This window comes from Lonchura striata, chromosome 5 (assembly GCF_046129695.1).
Source record: "Lonchura striata isolate bLonStr1 chromosome 5, bLonStr1.mat, whole genome shotgun sequence".
Classification (NCBI taxonomy): Eukaryota; Metazoa; Chordata; class Aves; order Passeriformes; family Estrildidae; genus Lonchura; species Lonchura striata.
In genome coordinates, this window is record NC_134607.1 from 69219638 (window position 1) to 69239224 (window position 19587).

Genomic DNA, 19587 nt, shown 5'->3' on the forward strand with positions numbered 1-19587 from the left:
TTAATACTGATGAGGATTCATCTCATCTAGGAGCAGTTGTTTAGTTCTCAGACCACCACAGGTTCCCTTAGAATCCTGTACCAGCCAGCTGTCCCTCTCACTCCATCCTAATACATTTGTTTGATTGTCATCATTTTTTGGAAGTCTTGAATTTTCTTCGTATCTAAAGTTAACACAAGGAGCACGTAAAAGGAGCCTGCAGTGGGAAGCTGAGATTTTAACTCTAAGACAGCTTTGTTAGGTGGGATGAATCCTCCTTGTAAAGAGTTTCTGGCATACACACCAGCACAGGCCAGAACCACAGTGCTGGGGTGCTGGAAGGTTTGAACACTGACTCTTTACTCAGAGTGTTTAATATTTAAACATGGCCATGCCTGTTCAGGAAGGCTGTTGTTAGTATTCAGTGCTTTTTGTTGTCAATATTACTGGTGTTATTGGCTTTTAAACAGGTCAGGAAAGTGGAAGTGAGTGTTGCCCTTCTTCCACAAAGGTTGCAAAAAGCAGTGTAATTGATCTAAAGCAAGTCTCTTGAGTTTGGTGCCAGTAGAAGGAGGAATGCACTCAGGGGGATACTGAGATCCCTGGGATGGGTTTCTGTAGAAATTTACTCCTGAGCTGGAGTCCACTGGTAGCAAATGGAGAGCTGGGGAAGCTCCAGCTGAGGTTGTCCCATTTCAGAGTTGATGGTTTATTTGACTGAATGAATTTTTCCTCAGAACTCCACTGATTTGCTGAAAGGTTCAGTTCAGTTATGAACTTTGCCATGGTGCCAAGGGCTATTTTAGTTGTGCTGGGATACCCTTGCTGGCCAAGGACAGTGTCTTTCATCCCCAGAGTGCATCAAAAGGCATTTAATACAAACATTTAATGTAAGGTCAGAGAACTCTCACATCCTTAATTTCAACCTGGACCACAAAATAGTTTAAAATAATAATAATAATCCATTCCTCTGTACATGACTGAGGCTAGCTGGCCCTCTCTCCTCTCTGCTGAAAACCTTAGCAACTTTACCTCACACAGAACTGCACTGGATCAAATCTGGAACTTGTTGGCCTCTTTCCCTCCAAATCACGGCTCAGCTCTGCCTAAACACATTGTTAAATTCTGAAGTCTTCATTCATCATCAATAAATCTGGATATATAAGAGCTGTAACACTCTGTGCTAGTCCAACATGACCTATTTATGCTGTGCTTTTTATTTTCCCAAATCAATGTATTTTAAAGTTTAAATTGCACTTAGAGTACAGTCCTGAGCCTGTAGCAAGGAGCAAGCCAAGGTTCTGAACCTTCTTTGGGTGGTTAAAGTTTTTAATGGGCATTGTGCTTCATTTCTCCAGCTTATTATTACGGGAAGAGGAAAAAAATCATTAAGCCACCAATTGGGGAAAATAACAACATGAAAAGTGGCCACGTCAAGCCAGCCAGACGCAGAAAGAGGCGGAAATCCATCTTTGTGCAGAAGAAAAGGAGATCATCAGCTGTGGATTCGAATGCTGCAGGCTCTGCAGAGGTTTGTGTCACACTGGATAAATCAGCAAAAACCCCTTGGTGCCTTTGTCTTGTCCCCCATTCTTCATTTTCCTTTTGAGTGCCTTCTCAGCACACCTGAACACTTCCACTTGCTATTTTGGATCCTTCCTTGCTGTCTGTTCTTTTAAGATCAGACTGGTTTTATTGGGGCACTATGGGGATTTTTACCTTGTCCATTTTAGAGGTAGCAAGCAGATTTTTGCTCCCACCTTCCCAATACTCACTGGCTGACATGCTGCCTAGTATCTCTTTATTTTATTTCCTTCCTTAACAGCAGGCAGATGAGCCTGTTGGATGCTTTGCACAGCATTTAGCAGAATGAAGGAGCTCTGTGATCCATGTCTAAGATCTCCAAGTATTGTAATAAATAATAATAGCTCATAGCCATTGTAGTTTCAAGAAATTCTATTTTTTTCATTAACTATTCCTAATGTTTCTGGCTCACAACATCAAGCCTTAGCATCAAAGCAAATGGTTTGTGTCCCAAATACATGGAATTTGAGGGCTCAGTCTTCCCAGTCTGCTGTGTGATACAGCAGGGTCTGAGCTTCAGCAAAGATTCATGTCCAAATTAAAACTGGAGTAGACTTAGTTCTGTGTGGGCTGTTTTCTGGGGGCTTTTCCCATGGTGGCAATAACAGAGCTCATGTGTGGTTTCACTTCCTCAGCTGAGTGCTAGTGATTGCTGCTTTGTGCAATGTGAAATAAAATTGGTTTACTTAAATTCCCTCTACTTCAGCTAGAGTAGGTTATTTTATTCAGCTTTCAGTTGATTGCCTGCATCTTCATGGCTTGGTCCTCATTTAGGTGTAGTTCTGCTTCATTTCCTTAGATTATACCTGCTTCAAAGAAACTTAAATTTACGTTAAACCTAAATCAACCATTAGCCAAGTTTTTCAGCCTTTCAGCCAATACAACTATCTTTGTCTAAATTGCTCTTTCACTCAAGACCTGACCATATGGCTTTGGGTGCCTGCTCACACTTGGATCAGTGATAAGCTGTCAAAGCCATTTGGGCAAGTTACATATATATATATATATATATATATATATATATATAGTACAAAATGCACAGTTTCTATCAGTTGGTGAGTGCCCTTAAGCCCTGTGTGACAGAAATAGCAAGAATCTGGTATAATACTTCAAATGGAACTTCGGGCTTCACCTCCAGCAGTTCAGTGTTGGGCTGAAAGCAGGGAAATCTGGGTGAAATCCTATGTCCTTTTGCAACAATGCCACTAAAAGAATGCAGTCTTGAACATCTAGACATTTTCAAAGCACACTAAAATTTCCCTTTTTTTTGGAGCAATAACACCCAAACCAGTTTGAAGCAATGTGAAAGTTTAAAGTCAAGCCTGTTTCTGATTTTATCTCACTCAATCTGAATCATCTCAGTCAATCTGAATTTCATTTTATCCTATTAGTATTTTCCATTCCTCCTCCTAAGCATCCGCAGCGCCACGAGTTTTGAGATACCAGCCCAAGAGAGGAACATTTCATGCCAGACGAGTTATTGCTGCTGAACTTTAGTTGGGAGGAGAACAAGCATTTCCTGCCACGTTTGTTTTTTTTTCCCTCATGCGTTTTGTAACAAATCGAGGGCTAATTGACTTAGCGCTGTAATGAGAACGAGGTAATGCAGTTAAAATAAATGTAACCCTGGACCAGCACGGCCATGGGGATGGAGCTGACGCGGTGCCTTTGGGTTTGCCGCTGCACCCATCTCCTGGGTGCTGTTTGTGCGCGCAGGAGAGCGAGGAGGACGAGGCGGACGCGATGGAGGACGAGACGGGCAGCGAGGAGACGAGCTCGGAGCTGCGCGATGACCAGACGGACACGTCCTCGGCCGAGGTGCCGTCTGCCCGGCCCCGCAGAGCCGTCACCCTGCGGAGCGGCGCCGAGCCGGACCGGCCCCCGGCCGCCGAGAGAGCGCGGCGGAGCCGCCGGCCCCAGCCCCACGCCTGCGGCGAGGCGGAGAAGGACCCGCCACCCAAGGAGGTGAGCGTGACCCACCTCATGGCACCATCCCTCCCGAAATGAGTGCCAAACTTCCCTGCTCTGTGCAGGGCATCCCTGCCTCTTCACAGGAGTAGTGAAACGCAACCTTTAAGGAATTTAGAGATTTTAGAGGAGCTAAGATTTTAAGCCTTACTAGGGCTAATTAAAATAAATGAGCAGACCTTGATGAAGTTAAGAGTTAGTAGTTAACTAATAATTGATTGCTCATCAGCACAATGTTTAGTTAGCTATGTTAATAATGAAGAATATAGAAACTGACAAATAGTTTTTAGGAACATAAGACAATTGTGGGGCTCCTCTGTTCTGAAACCAATTGAAGACATGGAATGGGAGTTCTACCAAGAGTTCATTTGTCATATTTGCATTGAAAAGGTAGAAAGGTCAGAAGGAGGAAAAAACTTCATTTACTTCCTCATTTTGGGACCCCTCCCCATGAAAGGGACACCGACCCATTTCAAGGGACAAACTACGCATGCTTAATAACTTTTTGAGTGATTAGCATACAAAGTGAGTAATGGGATGTACCAAAATTATGAAAATGTATTTGTTTTTTTTGTATTCAATACTTGTATGGATAAAAAGACTCTGTAATCACCTGGAAGCTGCGGTGTGGATTTGGGAGCTGTCCCGGCATTGAATAAACATACACTTTCTAACTTTAAACTGTTAGAGAGTTTTTGTCCGTCACAGTTGGATATCGGTACTAGATCAATATCCGTATTTTTTTAATAACTCAGTAGTTTGCTTTATGAAAAGCTTTCTTTGTTATTTTTTTTCCTCACAGGAAGTTAAGCAAGAAGAGGAGGAGAAGCTCGTCCTGGACAGTAACCCACTGGAGTGGACTGTGACTGATGTCGTGAGGTTTATTAAACTCACCGACTGTGCACCCCTTGCCAAAATATTTCAGGAGCAGGTAGAAGTCCTTTTGTCACTTGTCCCTTTGTGTCTGTGGTGCCTGTTCATGTTACAGGACATCCCACCATGCTGGCTGGGCTTGGGGCTTTGACAGAGACTATGACCAGACTTCAGGTCCATCAGTCCAAGTTATAACACCAATTTTGGCAAGGCATGAAAATGCTTAGAAACTTGAGTCAGAGCCTTGCCAGATCCTCAGAGTCCAGAAACTCAAGAGCCTTGTGAAAAACCCTTGTGGAAAGCAGGAGGTTTAATCCTTTCCTGCCAATTCCATGGTGTCATACTGATATCCCATAGGTAGGAACCTCATTGTAAAAACAGATAATGGTTACCTGGTACATACCAGGCTTTCTCCAGGCCATATGGGTTCCATCCTGTTCTAAAATACTGGCCTGGGAAGCAGAAAAGTGTTGCTTGAAGCCCAAACTGACTGTCCAAATTTTGCTATTAACACCTAGCTGTCCAACGTGTGTAGACACCTAATTCCTAACTACGTTCCTCTGAAGATCTGCCAGTCAGGCCTTGGATGACCTAAATTTAGGAGATGCCAGTCTTCTCCCCATTAAGCAGATAGGTTTGCAGGAGCAGAAGCCAGTGTTCTTCATCTCAAGCCTGTGTGAGTGTGTACAGTTTATGTGGAAAGAGCCATTCCTTGGCAAATGAGTCTCAGCCACTGCTAAGGGTAAAGGGCAGCACTAACGAGCTGTAGGTAGGAAGAAGCAAGTGTGGTTAATTGGTCAGTGGTGTGGCCAGCTGCTCATTGAACTGGTTCTTCACCATGGATGACTCCAGCTGCTGTGGCTGGGAGAAGGTTGGAGTGTGAGTTGGAGAGAGTGAAACTCCTCAGAGCAGGATGCTGCAGTTGCTGTGTCACAGCGAGCTCCAACCTTTGTTAACCAGCCTGGAGCAGTGCCAGGGCTTGGAAGCCAACCCTGTCTCTCCTTTGCCAGAGATTTTTACAGTGGCTTGAATCAAACACTGATGACTGGAGTTTTCCTTGTGAAGCCCTGGTGCAGTGCTCCATGCCATCAACCTTCAGTGGAGGATGGACCTGAGCTGTGGGCAGTCCTGATCAAAGCAGCACTTCAGGTGTCTAAATCCTCCTCGTGTTCAGTGCTGCCTAACCAGGGCTTCCTGGGCAGTTTATATTGGCTGTGAGTTGTTGTGCATAGACTCTGATGCTCCCTAAAGGCTAAAAAGAAGTTTTGTGGCCTGATCATCTCAGTCTGTTAAAGAATAAAGATAACTTGAGCTCTTTGCCAAGAAGAGGATCATAAAGCTAACAGAGGTTCCCAATGAAATTGCTCACACAGGGTTCTGGTTCATGGAGTTTCATGCATAGTTATTCTAGAAGGAAAGATATGACCTGCAGAGGTTCTTTCCAGCCTACACCATTCTGGGATTGTGGGATATTAGAGATGGCAAGAGCTTTTGGTGGTCCAGGCTCCTCTCTTGGTCATTCAGCAGTGGAACAAGACAGGTCTTGTGTGTACCTGGGTACAGGGCATGGAGCAAGGCAGACATAAACCTGTGCTGAGAAAATTGTGGGTCAGAGTAGATAGGGAAAGGGTCTGACTTGGCAGTGGGACCAGCATTGGTTTCTCCATTCAGCTCCCTCCTGTGTCTCCTGGTGTCTCTCTGCAGCCTACCCCTTGTTGCAGTTCCTCAGGCATGAAATGGGCTGATCAGATCTCTGTGGATTCTGCAGAGATTCTTTAGGTGATCCCTCATTTCAGCAGCTGGGAGGCTTTTTCCAAGCTGGGGGTTAAGGTGAGAACCCATGAAGAGACACTTGACAACTTCTGAAAAATCATGTCGTATCTCAGGGAAAGGAGATACGGGCAGTGTCAAAGTGGGAGAAAAAAGCAGAGGATAAAATAACTTAATTTTTAGGGCAAGCTGCCCTTCTTGTTGCTCCAAACGTGCTTATTCGTTCTGCCCTTCAGAGTCCAGAAGCAAAACCATTTTCCCTGTGTTTCTTTCCCCAGGACATTGATGGCCAGGCCCTCCTGTTGCTGACACTGCCCACGGTGCAGGAGTGCATGGAGCTGAAGCTGGGTCCAGCCATCAAACTGTGCCACCAGATCGAGAGAGTAAAAGTTGCTTTCTATGCACAATATGCCAACTGACTGCACTTCTGCATTCCTTCCTGTCCCCCTCCTTGTTCCCTGTCTTTTTTACCACTTCAGCTTGTTCAAGGGGTTTTCTTCCCCCATACCCTTTTTCTTTTCTGAGAACAATTGGAATTGAAAGCACTGGGAGCAATCCATAGGGGGAAGAAAAACAAAGACAAAAAGAAATGAGCTACAAATGGAACTAACTTTTCTGTACTTATAAAGCACATGGAAAGACTGCTGGCATCTCTCCTCATGAGCCTCTCCAACCCATTGCCCAGTGGTGCAAGGCCAGCAAGGCTCAGGTGGTTTGTCACCAAACCAAACCTACCAGTGGCAGACACATTCCCAAGGAGAAGGGTCAGACGTTTCCAGGTGGTCGTGGTTTGTCTAGGACAATTTCTGGACATGAACCTTTCTTTTAGACAGCTCTGGCACTCTTCTTTCATATTGAAATGCAAGTCATCATTTGTAGAATTACCTGGAGTTTAACTGCAAGTTTGATCTTGCTGGTCAATGGGCCTTTGTTTTTCCTTCTGCCTTTCTGGTTTTACAAAAGGAAAAAGTGTTACACCAGACACATAATGATTATTCCTGACTGGATATTGAAAGGGGACTCAACCCATGGTCTCTGTAACATTAGACAAAATTGCAGTGGACTGACAGGGGTGACACAAGACCTGGTGGGGCAGCAGCACATCCTGAGCCATGCTGGCTCTGCACAATCAGCTGAATATCCCAGTGATGGGATCTGTAGAATTCTCCATTCTTTACAGGAACATGAAGGCTTTCATAGTCAAAATCTTAACTCTTAAATCTAAGTCAATTTAAAGGCCTGTCTTTGAGCCATATGGTGACAGCAGACTGGCACCAGAGACTCCTGTTGACCCCCTGTGCTCAGAAGAACCTACTGACCAACACCAGGCTGCAGCTGCTGCATTCTTCTTCGTTGGTTTCCTTCTTAAATTCTTTGGAGAAGAGAGAGGACCTTCAGATATAAATACCCTGGAATACATCCAGATCTTGCCCAGAGGGTGTTTTAGGCAAGAAGCATTGACTCTGCCATGCATGGGAATTCCTAGCTTGCCTTTCAGCAAGTTTCCTGATTTGTCACTGAGGAATGGGATTGGTGCAACTGCTGCAGGCTGGACCAGATGCTGAGATTTCATCAGAAATGTTTTTACATGGGAGATAAGCAGGCCTGGATCTGTTCTCAGCTGTTGCTGTTCTGAATATTTTCTTCAAGTTTTAATGGGTTCAAGGCAGTATTAGTTGCCTCTGCATCAAATGCTGGGGTTTTGTTCTTCAGAAATGCAGAAACAGGGTTCTGTAGTGGCGCAGATATTAAAAAAACTGGGGTTTAGACTGGATTTCCTGCTGACAGTGGCAGTGAAATGTGTCAGCAACTGATTTGTTAACTACTTTGGATCCCTCTCAGGGTCCCCTGAAAGTGTTTCAGTGTTTTGTCTCTGAATACAGAAGGATTGTGCCCAGCAAAGTGAGAGAACAACTGAGAAAATCAGGGAGGCTGCTTCTCCCAGCTCCTCCTCACTTCAGCCCAGTCCTGGTGTTACATCTGTCAGCAGGAGACAGCTCCTGGGACGATTCTGTCAGGAGAACTGGCGCATGAGGACATTCCAAGGAAGAGAAGCAGAAAGGCTGTTTGCTAAACAGCATCCCAGCACTGATCCTTCACTCATCAAATCCAGCTTCTTCTGCTGCTCTGATGTTCTTGGAGTTTCTGGCCTCTGGGATTTGTCAGAGACATTTCATGCCTTCTGGGATACACTGCAAAAATGTCATTTTTTGTCTGCATCAGCCTTGTAACTGTAGATATTCCTATGGCAGCTAATTCCTTGTGGAGGCATGACTGGGGAGCAGACACACACAGACTCTAAGAGAAACTAGCTCTAGTGCTGACCAGTCACGGAATGGAGGAAGCATTGAGCTAAAAACATGAGAATCTTTATGGCTGTTCAGGGAAGTTAAATCATACTCGAAACTCGAACTATTAAAAAACAAAAAAAAGTTTCAATTTTATCTTGCGCCGGCTCTTTTATTTCTGCAGATTTCTCTTTGCTCACTATTTGTCTTTCACTTTATTGTTCTTCAGTGTTGCCTCATTTATCACTTTCTGTCCTCTCAGAGAAGTTGATAACCTGAAATCTTTATGCTAAAATTACCTTGGGTGGTAAATGCTAAATGTTTTGCTGTTTGTTTTTAGTCTGCAGGATGGGAAGGGATACAGGATTGGGTATTGTTGTCTGTTGCATTGGTTGCTTTCCAGAAAAGCTGGAGCTGAACTTCTTGGGCCATTTCTTACACAAGTGGAGAATGAGTGGTGTGGAGTTTAACTGTACAGTATGCTCAGATTGAACAGAGATCAGAAGGAACTAATTACTTTTGCCTGGATTTCATTTCAATTCTGGAACGTCAGTAAAGCTTTGGAGTAAAGTACTTCAAAGGAGATGATGGAAATCCAATCTTGCTGGAGTAAAATGCCACTTAAATTTGCAGTGTAGAAGTGCAAACCACTGTAAGTTTTGTGGGATTTTTTGTTCCAGACCTGGTTGATTGTAAGTTAAATTCAGAGCTGCTGCAGTTCCGCAGATGCACTGAGGACAGTGGCAAAGCCACATCTCCCGCCCCGTTCTGAATTTGGCATCCAGGCCTGAAGCTTGTTGTGTCACCAGCTGCAAAAAGTCACTGCTGTGAAGTTCTGAGCTCATGGTTACCCCAGGCCACTGCCAAGGGCTGGGGGGCAGCTCTGCTGTTCTTTCTGGGCTGTTGGATGCTGACCTTCGGAGTACTGACACAGACACTTTGCTGTGCAGGTGTTACTGGGCTCTCTCCAGGCACAGGACCCAAGATGGGAATTCTTGGAACAAAAACAGGGGGCTGAAGAGTGTATGGAGCCTGCTTATCTTTACCTGCACTGGCTTCTTTGGAGCTTGCACTCAGGCTGAACAAATCCATGGGCAGGTCCCTGCTCCCTCCACAACCCTTTCCTTTACAGAATCAGCCAATTCCCACTTTTCAGAGCCTACGCATCCATCTCTGAAATTGGATTAAATCATTAACTTAAGGAATGTCCATGATTTCCGGGTTGGTTGTCCTGCCTTCCTCCTGCTGTCATGGATGCTCTTCAAGAAAAATGATCTTTGATTTCAGGGCTTTTCTTCCTTTTTCAGCTCCCAAACACAGCTGCCAGCACGACTAAACCCTTGCTTTTCCTACCTCTCAGAGCACGAAGGCTTCTCAGCTCTAGGAGGATTTCAGGGTTTACAGCTCTTTTGTGTTATCCATATTCCATAACCCTTGATAGTTTGGTCCTGCAGGGTGCAGAAACCTCCTAAAAATGCTGTGTGCCCTCAGAAAACACCAAAATCCAGGCACACCCTGCCCTTAGTGAAGTACTCAGTAGATGGATGGCCTGACCCATCCTGACAGGCATATTTGGATGCCTGCTGGGATTTAAAAAGGTTCTCAGTGGGGCACCTAAACTCCTTTATTTTACTCTGGGCAAACAGCTAATTTGCCTTAGACTGCAAAGTCAGCATTCCTTGGCTTTAACCTTCAGCCTGTTGCAGTCCCAGTTGTGTGGTGTCCCCATCTCAGCCTTTTGAAGGCAAACCAGGCAATATTGGGCTGCCATCATCAACATTGAGGCACCTTAAAGCCTTCCTTGGTCTTTTCAGGGCACAAAATCGAATTTGGCAGAGCTGCTGTGCCATCTCAGTGTTTCAGAGGCTCTGTACAATCAGGGCACTTGAAATACTCTGTGCTTTTCTGGTGCAGTGCATCTGGAGAGCAATGAACTCGGAGTGTTCCTCTCCTTTCCAAATTCAAGTGCCAAAAGAGAACAACATGCTGCACTGAACACCATTAAAACCAGCTTTATTATGCGTGGATAAATACAGTCCCAAGGGCTCCATTTTGATGCTAAGATATGTCACGCTGTATTTTCCATTGCTTGGGATTGCAAAGCTGACTCCTTACTCCAGGAAATATTTTCTGTAATCTGCAACATCTTGAATATTAGATTTGTTTTTTTTTTTCTTGTGACCGTACACTTGTTAACTTGGATACACTCAATAAATACTCCTTCACCCACAATCCTGGGTGTTTTGGAGATGTTTTATACAGTATATTTATGTAAAAATTCTTACAAAATCTGGTTGCATGTATATTTTCCCCTCAATAATATTCTTTATCACATCAGCTGACGCAGAACTAAAGGAATCTTACTCAGGATTTGATCCAAAAATAACTGAGGTTAGTGTTAGGGCCCTCATGACGTGAGGCTGTGGGACCAATCCTTCACCATTTTCTCTCACATAGAAGCCTGCACTTAATTAACAGAAAATTTAAATGCCTCCTTCTCTTAGCAGGCAGAAATGCAGCTGCAGTCTGTCAGACTTCACAAGAGAGGGCTTGTGTCCTTAGGTGCTCATGAACTCCCTATAAAGGAGCAGAAGCCTTTAATGGTCTCATTTATTCTTTGGTACAATACTCCAGCAAGAAGTGTAAGTGGTGTTAATGGCTGCATACAGAATATGAGCCAGTCATCAAAGATGAGAATTTTATAGCCCAGCAGTGCTTTAAATGTCAACTGTCCTGCAGAATAAGAGTGGTTTTGCAGTGATTTGGTGCCACAGACAGGAATTTTCTTGGAGAAGACACATGAACTGCACAAACCTAGGTCATAGTTACAAATACTTGTGGCCTTTCTCTTGTTTTAGTCTATTTTGTTAATTTTTGCAGTGAAAAAGGTAAGTCTTGATCACTGCCAAGGATGTGGGAGAGGGGAGAGAGGGTTTCAAGAGGAGGAAGCCTGGAGTTCTGGACTCGAGTTGCCTTTGTGGAGAGTGACCTCTCAGAACAGAAGCACAGCTGGGTCTGTGAGCACCATCCCTGAAAGCTTTTCTTTTTCACAGCAGAGATGGTTTTTGAGTCCCAGCAGGGGCCAGGTGAGAGGAGGGAAAAAAGCTGGCAATAGACTTAAGAGCTACAATGCTGAAAGGTTCTAATTTTGTTTTCCCAGATAGAGAAGTCTGACTCAGCTATCCCTAGGCTCATTGGTTGGATAGGAGGGAAAATCAATCTTTCTTCATTGTACCCAACTCCTGTGTGTCTTGTGGAGTTTGGGGGCTGAATACTCTCCTCTTGCACCTTCCAGACCTCCACAGGAAACATCAGGCTAAAACTTGAGCTCTCTCCCCCAGGAAAAGGTGACAGTGCCCTGAGTTTAGGTTGTGGATATCCAGAACACTCTGCTCTGTGTTGTGATGTGACAGGATGAGAATGCTCATTCCCAGGGCACCCCTCCAGCTTCTCGTTGCTCCGGCCTCCCTGGAGATTATGGACATATGAATGTCCACAATTTATACATTGTAAAGTGTGCATTCCATTTCCCAGTCCCTGTTCTGCCAAACTTGGTCAGGATGTGCCAAGTTGTTCCAGCAGCCTTCGCCTTCAGGGACTTGCTTTTTGGAAAACGCTCAGCTGGGGAATAGTACCATGACACTTTCACATGCACAGGCAGGGGTGTCCTGTGTATTCCAAGGGAGGTGAAATCTCAAATGCAGTCTTGGAGGGGAGTTGAGTCTTCTCATGTGCCTTGTGTAGCACAAGGCAAGCACTTGAACTGTCTCTCCTGGAGCAGCAGGAATTGGCTCCACAGCCAGCAGTTACACTCCATTCGTGGTGGTGCATGTTGGAAAACTTTGAATTGTTCTGCATTCCAGTTTGTACTGAAGGTTTTGACTCCAAGTTTGTGTACATAATCCCTTTGGTGTGTTGATACATATGTGTGTATATATATATGTATATATATATGTGCGTGTATATGTATGTGTATATATATATACATATAAATCAATCAATGCTGGTGTTTTTACTTTTTGAAGTTCCCAGGGCGAAGGGCATGTTGTCAGTTTGCTGTAAGATTCTATTCTGTATATATGTTTCCATGTAAATAAGTGAAAATCTATATTCAGAGTTATATTTTAATTTTTATTCAGAATGAAATCCCTTTTTACTTGAAACAGTTGTAAGCCACGTTGTTAATAAAGTAACAATAAGTCATATATCTTTCCAGGCTGGTTTTTTTTTTTTTTTTTTTTTTTTAATTTTTGTTTGACAGGGCTTTGATGCATCTGTATGTCCAAGCTGCCTGGAAACAGTTTTGCTTTCATTGAGCCCCCAGACTTCCAGAGGTACAACACAACTTCCCTGGCTCAGCACTCCATAGAAGCTGAATAGTTTGGGTTTATGCATCTTGAAGTTCTTCCCAGAAGCAGGACATGAAACAAGAAAGGTGGTGGGTGGTGAGGAGACACAACAGCATCCAGGGACATTTTAAGAAAGTGATGGAGCAGGGTGAAAGACAGGAATGAAAATAACTCAGCAACAGGCAAAGGAGGGTGTGGTGCTGATGGTGGCAGGACGAGAGCTACAGCAGCACATGGAGTAGGGAGTCAGAAAATAAAATTTCTCCAGGTGCACAGCAGCTGTTGGAGATGGGGGAAGGTGTTCTACAGTGGGGAAAAAATAAATTCCAAAGGGTGAGCTTCAGACACACCTGCTTTGCCAGACAAAACCTTGGGTGTTTTATCTGCCTCGTGTGATGTTTTCCCTGCACTTACAGGCTGTGCTGAGCTGAAATTCCAGCTTTGCAAGTCCTGTCACTTTTCAGACCTCTCACTGACATCCTGAATCCTGCTCTAGTCTCTGTTGGGCTGGCTTGGCTACCAAGCATTTGCCACTGGGGTCATCACCTGTCCCCTCTGTCTCAGTGAAAGCAGGGTGGTGCACAACCCAACATTATTCTGTTGATGTGTGCATGGGAGAAAGTGAGCAAGGAGTGCACAGAATTGGCTAACAAGAGTTTGGATGACTCTCTTTGGTTTTGCCCCATCAATCCTATTTAAATGCTTCTTGTGGATACAGCAAAAACAAAATTTCTCCTTCTATGTTCCATTGTTTTTCCAATTTCATCAAGACTGGCTATTGTCCATCAGGCAAAAACACAACTATGGGCAAGCAGCTGGGAGTAGAGTGACTTAAAAAATAATCAAACCATTGAAAAATTGTTATTTTACAATGTCTTGGGATGATAATCCTGTGGTCTGACTCCTTATGACACTGCTAAAGCCCAGGATGTGGGTGGGACAAAAGTGCAAGTGGTCAGTGTTGTGACCTGTCCAGCCAGCCTTGGGAATAAAGCACCAGAGCAGTGGGCACTGCTGGGTGTGGACAGGACCTGCTGGACCACAGAAGAGCTCACTGAAGGTGAACTAGAGAATGGGAAGGATTTGTGAAAGGAAATAATTCTGAGGTGAATCTGATGGTGACATAAAACCAAAAGAGCAAAAACTTGAATGGTTTATGATATTCTTCAGGATCCAGAGGTGAAAATAAATCCATGTATCTTCCCCTAACTCATTACATAGTCATTTAAAAGTAGTGCAAAGGTCAGACACCGGTTTTTAAATTTCTGCCCCAGCTCAGGCAAGACTCAGAGCTCTGCAAAGAGCTAATTTTTGAAGAATATGAAGCGATTTTAGTCAAACCCTGGCAAGATATTCCAAGTGAGTTCCTCAAAATTAATGATCAACACCTGCAATATGGGGTTGCCATATATCATTTCCGAGGGGAAAAATACCTGCCAACCAACTTGCTTCTGATATCACAGACCAAGGTTTTGAAGACCATTTTTAGTGTTTTTTCATTTGTGAAAGATTTGTTGATACTTGATCCGATTTGGTGACACAATCAAGCAGTTATGTAAGACACCAACATGTAGTCAACCATCCCTGCAACAAAAACACCTACAAAACAAAAGTTATATTTTCAGATCTCTGAGGAAACACCATTTTCTTTCCTGCATACAGAATGAACAAAAGAAGCAGGTAGTTATATTTCACTCCCAAGCTTTCTAGACAGGCTTTCAAGGCAAATAATTATTGTTTTTAATAACCATGTTGTTGCTGTTACTGCTGCTGTTGATAGCAGTTTTATTGCTTTTTTAATTTCAAGATTCATGCCTTTCTGTGAAATTTAATGATTCTCCAAGTCCCTCTACTGCTACAATATTTACTTAAGACTGATACACCTCTTGCTGTAGTGTCTGTACTCAATTACAGTAAGTTGATTTTATAACTACATCTCAGCTGAAGTTGTAATTATGCTGTCTTCTCTAATATGTCATCAAATCTTAAAACCAGAAAAAAAAAATACTGCTGCAGGACACTTTGAGGTGTCAGGTTGACTATTTCCCTCTGCAAGGCAGGACCAATTAGACAAATCTTGTTCCTATTTGGCATTTGTTTAACCTGACCTTCAGATGGGTGTCAAAGTAAGACCTCCAGCAAGAAACCTTTCCCCAGCACTTTCCACAGCATGTAAAAACAAAAAAAAAAAACCAGTGATGGCATTTGGATGATGAAGTCTGATATTCCCAGGCAAAAGCACAGAGCTGATGTTGCCATGGAATGGTCGTTTCATTTTGAAAAGCTCAGTCTGACTGGTGATCAATGTAGCAGTTAATAAAAGTAAAAACAGAAAATTCATTGTTAAGTTGGATTAGATTTCAAGGGAGGAAGGGAAGGGAAGGGAAGGGAAGGGAAGGGAAGGGAAGGGAAGGGAAGGGAAGGGAAGGGAAGGGAAGGGAAGGGAAGGGAAGGGAAGGGAAGGGAAGGGAAGGGAAGGGAAGGGAAGGGAAGGGAAGGGAAGGGAAGGGAAGGGAAAAAGGAAATTATTCCCTACTGAGGGAATCAGCAGCCTCCTGTGATGACAGCCAGCAAAGAAAGGGACCTGTTTAGGGGAAGAAAGTGTTATTATCACTTTCATGGACGTGTCACTCAGAGCTGGGGACCTTGCAGAAATCAGGGACCATGTTCCCACTGGTTTAAGGTGAGATCACACTTGTCTCTAGGGAAGAGTATGCTGGGGGAGATCACCACACTGAAATGCAAACATTCCTCTGAAATTCACTGTTGTTCATAGCTGGAAGGACCTCAAACATCCAAACTGTGAAACTTTAGGTTTGCACAGGAAGACTGCAAGCTCTGCTGAGCTCCTGGATGTATGATTGACCTAAACTGATTTTACCAGTGCAGTTTTCTATTCAGAGCCTCCACAGCAGGACTTTTCCTGGCCAAGGAGGGATTGAGCACAGGGGGTCTCCAGCACAGCCACTCAGTGCCCTGCCCCTGAGTGCCAGGCTTTGACACCTTGTTTTTGTGCTCTCTCACAAAGACAATAGAAGCACAAAAGGAGAGAAGAACAGGAACCTGGACCATCTGATGACTTCTCTGCCTCTGAGGATCTACTTAAGCCTGGATTAAAGTCCTGAAATATCATCTCATTGAGGGGAAAAACCTCATTTAGTTTTGTGCTTGCTCAGTATCTACAACTGCTGGTGACTTCATTTTTAACCTCTATTATTACAAGTGATACATACATTAATGAGAATATCTTCAACCAAGAACTTGGAATAAATTCATACATCCTTTTTCACTGGGGAAGTCCTGCTGTCTTCTTTTATCACATGAACCACTGAGGCAGGCCAGGATGATCCTGCACATCATGCAGTGTTGCAGTGAAAAATTTGGAATCTCTTTCCTCCTTCTCTCTGATCCAGAGTCTCTAGCACGTATAAAAAGTCAATGTATAACCTTCCCTCTTCTTCAAGTTCTTGAGAACACAGTGTCCCCTAAGAGGGTGGCTGGCTGGTACCTTGGTCATGGCATTTCTCAGTGAAATCTGAATTTTTATGGGAGTACACCACATTTGTGTGTGGGAGGACAGGATAGAAAAGAACCAGTCCATGCCCAAATATTTGTTAAGAATGAGGTGGAGGAGGAGAAGATTGTGGAGGGGGTGGAGGAGGAAAAGAGGTGGAGGAGGAAAAGAAAACCAGTCAAAGAAGGTTCTCTCTCTTATTTCTCTTCTGGGAATGAAGTTGCTATTTGAGGTTGATGCTGGGAGCCTTTTTCTTTTTTTTCTTTATTTTTCTTTTTTTAAATTTTTTTCTTTTTTTTTTTTTTTTTCAATTTACTTCCTTTAATAAGAAGCAGCTTTTCTGTTTTCATTTCAAGTTGTTAAGCTGTGGCATCAATGTGTCTGGATGTGTCTCTGTGTGTGAGAGTCTCCAGTCCATTGTGAAACACGAACCAGAATATCCAGTCTTTGCATTGCCTTAGATCGTGGTTTTTATCTGATATTGAATTAAGTAAAGGGCTTAATGTTCAAAGTGGTGTTTGGGGAGTTACTTGCACAAATTCTGTTATTGCTGTTAATGGGATTTGTGCAGATTGCTTTGAAGATGAGCTCCTTCATGTAGAATAGGAAAAGACATTCTCAATTATAACTTATTTCAGACAAATCTTTTTTTTTTTTTTTTTTTTTTTTTTTTTTTTTTTTTTTTTTGCTAATAGGACATTAGAGACGTGAAGCAAAAAAAAAGCATTAGATTAATTTTTTATTAGTATTATTGACAGGCATGTGAGGACAGGTTTGGTTCAGATAACTGAGTGGATATTTGGGTAATTTTTACAAGTGCACAGAAAGAGACTTTAAATTTTGGAATTTGGTGACATTTCAGAAAATCTACAAAGCTGGAAAAAAATGGTCATAAGATGTTTCCTAGACACCACTTTACAATGCAGATTAAATACTGGTGGAAATCTTAATTTAGAGAGTTGACATCTCAGCCTGCAGCTCAGTAGTGCCTCTTTCAGATATTTCACCAAGTGATGACACCTGTGGGAGGTGTCCCTGCCCATGGTGGGAGAGAGTTGGAGCTGGATGATCTTTAAGGTCCCTTCCAACCCAAACCATTCTGTGATTCTGTGACCACCCTGGTTTTAAGATGTGGCCAGGAGCAGAAAAGAGCAGACAAGCCTGGCTGATGGGACTGTAGAGAAAAAGGTTGGAGGATCCAGCATTGTGCATTTTCTGGAGAAATCTCACCCCTTCTGACTCCAGAGAGGAGTCAGAACAGGTTTGTCTTTTATGAGCTGAAAACAGGGAATTCTGGGCTGATAAGGATACCTGAGGGCTGAGCCACTAATGCAGAGCAGGGCAATAATTATAAGTGTTATTTAATTTTCAGGTGCCTGGGCAGAGAGTTTCTCACCTGAGTCCAGCCAAAGCTGAAAATTGTGATACCCCAGGGTATCCAAGACATGAATGGGATGGCAAATCCAAGGAACAGTCACACCCTCTTAGAGCAGCAGAAGTGGCATTTTGAGGTCTCTCAGGTAGTGGTAAATGTTTATTTTGTGTCAACTCATTCATGCCCTGCCTGGATTTCTGCCTGTGCAGCTTCCCTGGCTGTACCAGGTGCATTCATAGACACTGAAATACTTCCAGACATGGAGACTTCCATTATCCTTTCTGGGAGAAGCAAGATCCACACTCCCTTTGTTGTTTCTGTCTCTGAAGGGCTACGTGGGGTGATAACCACCCTGGTCCAGGCAGCTCCTCTAAGATGGATGAGCAGTTTAATGCTGCTTTTCTCACTGCTGAGCTTGCAGTGAAGATTTGTGGGCTGCTTCCTCCTCAGATCCTTGCAACCCCTATCTTTTATCCTCTGGTCTGGATAACAAATCTGACAGAAGTTGTATAAATTACAGACTTTGGAGTATTAATGGCCTGTTTCAAAATGATTAATTACAAGGGATTTCTTGCATTCCCAGATTAGTATTAGTGAGTCACGCAGTGTTATCCCACAATATCTCTTCCTCAGTCAGCCTGTCCTGGATGGAAACAGGTTGATAGTTTCTGGGCAGAGGGGAGTGAAGAAGTTACAGGAGAGGAAAAAGTTAGTTTGGACTTCTGTGCTTTTTCTACTTGTCACAACTACCTAAATACAGGTTTGTGGCTGAAAGTAAAGAAGGAGGAATTTAATGCTCTTAACCCACAAGCCAGGGTTACTCTGTGGCTTTGGAGGGAGCAATTCCTGCTTCACTGAGTGGTCCCATCCTCTCCTTTCTCCCTCATGCTTATATCAATTTTGGCATTTGGGAAATTCATCTGGTTAAAGATTCATCTCATTTTATTATTTTGGCAGTTGGGAAATCCATCTGGTTAAAGATTAAGCCATTAATTTTAAAGCTGTCAGCAGGCTCATTCTCCCAATCTATCTACAAGCTTTTCAATCAGTGTTTTGGTGTGGGGAGGAAGAAGCACTTGGGAGGGAAAGAAGGCAAGCATCATCTTTTTCAGTTGCACATGGATTTACACTGGAATCAGGATCAGGAGCTGCCACAGTCCTAAGGACAAGGGCAGGCACTTCTTCACACCACATGCAGAGCAGGAGAATTGTGTCTTACAATTATCCACACTTTTCACTTAGATAGAAACTTGGCTCACTATATTTTTGCTCTGTTAAAAAAAAAAATCTTTATGATTTTGAAATGAGATATTCCTCTTCCTCTCCCAAAAACCTGAAAAGGGAGTACTCAGCTGTATCTTCAGGCACTTCTAAAAAGCTGTCCCTAAGGGAGCAACTATTTACCACAAGCCAAAACAGGTACTTTGCTAAATAAGATGATTCCCTGATAATGCAATTCCCAAGGTAGATAGGGACAAGAACAAGGACAGCATAAGAGACTGTAATTGTCTCCCTTTTTCAGCAGGAAGCAAGTTGGAGGAATAATTGTTAATTGCTGTTAATTGTTAATTGCTGCCTACTCCATCTGCAAAGTTTCCATTAGGAACTAATGAAACCTTGAAAGAGCTTGGGTGGGTGTGTTACTCTCTGCCCTAGAACTTTTTTCCTCCATAGCAGGAAGAGGTGAGTTTTCCACTGAGCTGTGCTTAGAAGGATGCTCAGAGCTTCTGCCCCTGCCATGTGTTTTCAGCCGTGCCAGAGGGGCACATCACTGGGAAGAGTTCAATTTCTTCCACAATTTGATGCATATTTTGCTATTACTTTCATAGAATCACTGAATGGTTTGAGTTGGAAGAGACATTAGAGATCCCCTCATTCCACCCCCCT

General features: G+C 43.4%; 1 protein-coding gene across 6 annotated transcripts in view; it reads left to right on the top strand.

Moving 5' to 3' along the window:
- The window catches only part of SFMBT2 (Scm like with four mbt domains 2), a 106867-nt gene extending 94200 nt beyond the window's left edge, over positions 1–12667 (top strand). For all 6 annotated transcript variants that reach the window (XM_021530941.2, XM_021530939.3, XM_021530940.3 and 3 more), the window contains 4 exons: positions 1338–1510; positions 3280–3528; positions 4334–4462; positions 6453–12667. In XM_021530941.2, coding sequence (XP_021386616.1) covers positions 1338–1510; positions 3280–3528; positions 4334–4462; positions 6453–6593 — 692 coding nt within the window. In that variant the 3' untranslated portion in view covers positions 6594–12667. The remainder of the gene's footprint in view (positions 1–1337; positions 1511–3279; positions 3529–4333; positions 4463–6452) is intronic.
- Positions 12668–19587: the final 6920 nt, after the last annotated feature.